The sequence below is a fragment of the Limulus polyphemus genome, unplaced genomic scaffold (genome assembly GCF_000517525.1).
Source record: "Limulus polyphemus unplaced genomic scaffold, Limulus_polyphemus-2.1.2 Scaffold6803, whole genome shotgun sequence".
Lineage (NCBI taxonomy): Eukaryota > Metazoa > Arthropoda > Merostomata > Xiphosura > Limulidae > Limulus > Limulus polyphemus.
Genome location: NW_013672413.1, coordinates 39,805 through 45,253, shown reverse-complemented (window position 1 = coordinate 45,253; position 5,449 = coordinate 39,805). Strand labels below are relative to the sequence as shown.

The following is a 5,449-nucleotide window of genomic DNA, read 5'->3' as shown; positions in this document are numbered from 1 at the left end:
AAATGTTGTACGCCCTTACATCCCCTTTTTACAGCCCCGCTCTCCCAAACGCGCCACACCCAATCAGCATAGCTCGACTGCTAGAAGCACACGTATGATTCTCCCAACAACCTTAGGGCTATCATGTATTTTCACAGGTAGTTAATTAACGGGTAGAATCAAAGGTCATGAACATTTTATATTGTCCCTGGTTTGAGACGTCCCTGTTACGTCCAAAACTCTGGGCTATAATGGAGGGACTTTTCTGTTACGTCCAAAAGTCGAGGCTACACTGGACAGCCTGAGACATTCCTGTTACGTCCTAAAGTCTAGGCTACACTGGACAGCCTGAGACATTCCTGTTAAGTCCTAAAGTCGAGGCTAAACTGGACAGCCTGAGACATTCCTGTTAAGTTCTAAAGTCGAGGCTACAATGGAGAGCCTGAGACATTCCTGTTAAGTCCTAAAGTCGAGGCTACACTGGAGAGCCTGAGACATTCCTGTTACGTCCTAAAGTCGAGGCTACACTGGACAGCCTGAGACATTCCTGTTACGTCCTAAAGTCGAGGCTACACTGGACAGCCTGCGACATTCCTGTTACGTCCTAAAGTCGAGGCTACACTGGATGTCCTGAGACATTCCTGTTACGTCCTAAAGTCGAGGCTACACTGGAGATACTGAGACATTCCTGTTACGTCCTAAAGTCGAGGCTACACTGGATGTCCTGAGACATTCCTGTTACGTCCTAAAGATTCAATGAAGTTCTCAACACGCGGATTTGAATGAAGTTTAAATAAGGCATGGGTAAGAAGTAAAACATTTTATATAAAATTAAGAAAAACAGTCTCTCTCTGACAATATTTTATAAACTAATGTACGTCTAATCTACATAAGACATTGATCTGGCAAAATCTTTTAAAGTTTCTGAACGCTTCTATTCCTTTACTGAAAGTTTATTTTATAGCAGGTGAGCCGGGTTCGAATCCTTGCCATAGAACAAAGCATTCTCCGTAGTTGAAGATGTGGATACGTTATAAGCGTGACAACCAGTCCCTTAGCGTAGATGGTGGGTGGTAGGGTGCTGCTGATTGCTTGCCTTCCCTCTGGTCATTAATTCACAAACAAGTTACAAAACTTTTGGTCTGTGTGCAACAATGACGTCATTCAGCCCCTTGCAGTCCAACAAAACTTGCAAGAAAGTTATTAGGTTGACATTTATGACAGCTTAAAATGCTGAAAAATGTTTCAACCAGCTTGAAAATTTGAACGTCGTGTAATTAGAGCTACATCCTTTTTAAACACACGGTTTACTCTTAAAATAAGACGAACTTTTACTTTCTAAGGGAAGACTTGCATGACACATTGAACTTTCCCTCCTCAAGGATGAATTTAATATTCTCTTCAGGCCTCTCTCTAAAAATACTGAAACGTTATTATATAATCATATTTAAATCAAAAGTCCTCCGAATTGACGTCATATCTTGAACTTTCTGATAAACATTCCATCCCTATATTTAGTTTATTATATTTTTAGGACCAGAAAACCACAAATGACTCTCAAATATTCAAAAAAAAAAAGACATGTAAGAAAACGAAATTTTGTACGATTTTCTTAAGTGTAGTACATTGAAAGGTTAAAGTTCGTGAAGAACAAGACGTTAGTTGCTACTTCACGTCGACCAATCACAATATACTAGATAAAAACTTTCTTCAATTTTAGTTCCACAAGTTTAAAAGAAAGAAGAAAAAAAGTTGGAAATAATTATTTACTTGTGTTGGCCTGCGTCAGTCAAGTACACTGTACATAGACAGCAGATGTTACATCAATCTAGCCATCCTTTACATCCTGCTCCTGACACTTACTTGTCCTCGTTAAACTCAGACATCTATTAGATTCTCTATGGAAACGTCAAGTTTTACGTGTGAGGAAGAAACGGAGTTAAAAACTTCTCTAAATATGTTGGTCATCGTGACATAGCTAATACTTTTGAAACACTCTTTAGACGAAGTTATTCCAATTTAGCACGTAATTAGATACATCACGTTTTATTTGACCAAAAATAAAATCCTAGAAACGACGAAGGTTTTAGAGTTGAGCACACAAAGTCCAATTTCTGTACTCTATAGGGTGAGCACACAAAGTCCAATTTCTGTACTCTATAGGCACACAAAGTCCAATTTCTGTACTCTATAGGGTGAGCACACAAAGTCCAATTTTAAAAGTTGAGGACAGTAAGTCAAATTTCTGTATTTTAAAAGTTGAGGACAGTAAGTCCGATTTCTGTATTTTAATGGTTGAGGACAGTAAGTCCAATTTCTGTATTTTAAAGGTTGAGGACACACGGGTTAACTTTTAGATTTTTTAGATAAGGGACACATACGCCAGTTTTTAAAAGTAGAGTATCTTTGTACAGAAGCAGGGACAAGATGTCCCTCTTCAGCCATGTTGCTTTGTCTCGGTAATTAAACAAAAACACATTTCCCAAACTTATCGTGGTTACCCTAGTTATATAGACACTTGTATCGCAGTTGTGAAAGTAACCCCTTTTATCTTGTCAATGTTTCCATGTGGGCGCTCTGCTTCTAATTTCAAGATTAGTTGATATCAGATAGTGTTTATTGGAATTCCAGTCGCCGGACGCAGCGCTATGGGAAATCTGTGCGTTCGGACTGTTGAAACGGGCGTTGTTCTACACTAGATATATAATGGAAAGCATCGTGGAATTAACAGCCTTACGATGAAGCCTTTTGCAATAGAAACTACGCTGCAGGGCTATTATCAAGATGCACGGTCGTCAGATAGAACACGACCAGACGTGGCGACGTGTATTGTAACGACATGGCGAGGCTCCAAAATCGGTTTAATATCAACGTACTCAACATCCGTACAATTTGAATTTTTCATTCCAGTTTTTAAACCGGACTTTCTGTTTAAACCGGACCTTCTGTTTAAACGAACCTTCTGTTTAAACAGTTTTTAGTCAAAACAACAGTCACTTTGGATGAAAAAAAGAACGCGTTTAATGACATTATATCTGTTTTCAGTTAGCTCATATTAACACGTAAATGATGTTAAAAATGAAAAGAAACGTTACGTAAAACCCTTATAGTTCGTTAGAATTTCCAATATCATGAAACTGACGATGTATTACGTTAAGCTTTGAATTTCGAAAATAACATTAGGTCACGTGACAGTTATTGTGGTGGAAATTATGAGTTAAGTGCCAGTTCGATGTTTCTTGATAAATTTCGGACAAACATATTATTTCTCAAAAAGTCCCTTTCGAACTCAGGAAACACAGGTTTGACTTAGCAAGTGAATCAAATATATAAAAGTTCAAATCTCTAAATATTATAACAGACGGGATTTTGTTGTTGTTCAACACATCACGGATACCGAAACCCAACTTTTAGCGTTATCAGTGTTGAGACGTATCGCTGCGGGCTAAATCACGAACTAAACGACTTTAAAATCACTGTTTATAGTAATATGCTACAAACAGAAAGGCAGACAACTTGACTCTGACATATCCTAATCCTATTAGTGATAAACTTGGAGGGGAGCAAGGGACGTTAATTGTAGGGGAAATGACGATAATTACACCCCCCCCCCAACAAGAATTAGAAGAATCTGACAGTAAGATATCATTCTTATGCTTCTACTAGGGGTTCTGAAAAGCTACAGTTCAACCCAATGTAAGGCAACATATTACCGCATTTTCACTTTAAAAGATCTATACGCTTCCAGGTACCACTAGGCCTCCGTAATAATTTGCCCCCTCCCCAAAAAAATCCGCATTGGCATCTCTTCTATCAACTGGTGGTTAAAAATGACTTTTATATGAAAACTGCACTTAATTATTTCGCAGAGCTGACACTAGGGAAACCAAAGCTACAGCCGATAGGACTTACTTCCGAGGAGAGAATTTGATCCACTGACAAATTACTAACAACCAACTTTAACATTCATATTAGTTTGTAGGTAAACTTTCAGTAAGCCTAACTTTAATTCGAATAACCTGGAGATCGCAATGTTAGTTTACAAGTAAACATTCAGTAAGCCTAACTTTAATTCGAATAACCTGGAGATCGCAATGTTAGTTTACAAGTAAACATTCAGTAAGCCTAACTTGAATTATCCTAGTTAACGTCAAGATTTAGTTACATTATGTTGAATTACCCTAGTTAACGTCAAGATTTAGTTAGATTATGTTGAATTACCATAGTTAACGTCAAGATTTAGTTACATTATGTTGAATTATCCTAGATAATGATTTAGTTGGTCTATTTATATCTCTGTTTCTAGATTAGCTTTTCTCAGTATTGTAACGAGTTCGCTACCAGTCGGGTGGATGGCGACCTCCTTCTTCAGCTAACGGAAGAAATGCTGAAAGAAGATATTGGGATTAAAAACGGAATCCTCCGGAAGAGGTAGGACAGTTGAATATTGAATAGTTTCCACTAAGAGGAAATTCTACACGTAACTCATTAACTAATATACTTTATTTTTATAGTTCCACAAATGCCAGTTTCCAAAACACTAACTTATTTGTACGTGTGTCTTCTGGATGTTCTTCTATATACCAATTACTCTCTAATGAAGTATTCTTCATTATTACCTGATCATCTCTTTGCTACGTTCAAGTGTTCTACTTGTTCATGTTATTATCAAGGAAGTAAATCGGTTAGTTCAAGCACTGTTGAAATAACAAAGTCAACAGACATGTTTATGCTAACCCTCGTTATCTTTTTCTCGCAGGTTCCTCAGGGAATTGAGTCTTTTAAAACGAATGGCTGATTATTCTTCTTGTGATTCTACCAATTTAAACCGCCTTCTGCAAGACCTTGGTTTGGATTTGAGTCAATACACCTATCCTATGTTGCAGTGTGGTGTGGATAAAGACACTTTACTGTTGTTGTCTGAGGAACAGATGGCCAGAGAATGTGGTGTAGATAATAGTATACATCGGATACGAATCTCCCAGGCTATTCGAGGTGAAGTTAGGCTTACTGAAAATGTATTTTTAAACTAATATAAGATCGCTTAGACTTTTGGAAATAAACATAGGCTTTCTAAAAGTTTACCTTCAAACTAATATCAAGATTGTCTAGGCTTTTTAATGAAGTTAAGCTTACTGAATGTTTACTTGTAAACTAACATTGCGATCTTCAGGCTATTCGAGGTGAAGTTAGGCTTACTGAAAATGTATTTTTAAACTAATATAAGATCGCTTAGGCTTTTGGAAATAAACATAGGCTTTCTAAAAGTTTACCTTCAAACTAATATCAAGATTGTCTAGGCTTTGTAATGAAGTTAAGCTTACTGAATGTTTACTTGTAAACTAACATTACGATCTCCAGGTTATTCGAATTAAAGTTAAGCTTACTGAATGTTTACCTACAAACTAACATTACGATCTCCAGGTTATTCGAATTAAACATAATGTAACTAAATCATTAGACGTTAACT

At 37.1% G+C, this 5,449-nt stretch overlaps 1 protein-coding gene across 1 annotated transcript; it reads left to right on the top strand.

Annotated features, from left to right (window-relative positions):
• Nucleotides 1-4,116: 4,116 nt before the first annotated feature.
• Nucleotides 4,117-5,167, top strand: LOC111089620 (sterile alpha and TIR motif-containing protein tir-1-like). Its single transcript, XM_022402464.1, has 2 exons — nucleotides 4,117-4,410; nucleotides 4,739-5,167. Exons 1-2 carry the CDS (start codon nucleotides 4,364-4,366, stop codon nucleotides 5,010-5,012), a joined length of 321 nt encoding a protein of 106 aa, XP_022258172.1. The 5' UTR covers nucleotides 4,117-4,363; the 3' UTR covers nucleotides 5,013-5,167.
• The last annotated feature ends 282 nt before the right edge of the window (nucleotides 5,168-5,449 follow it).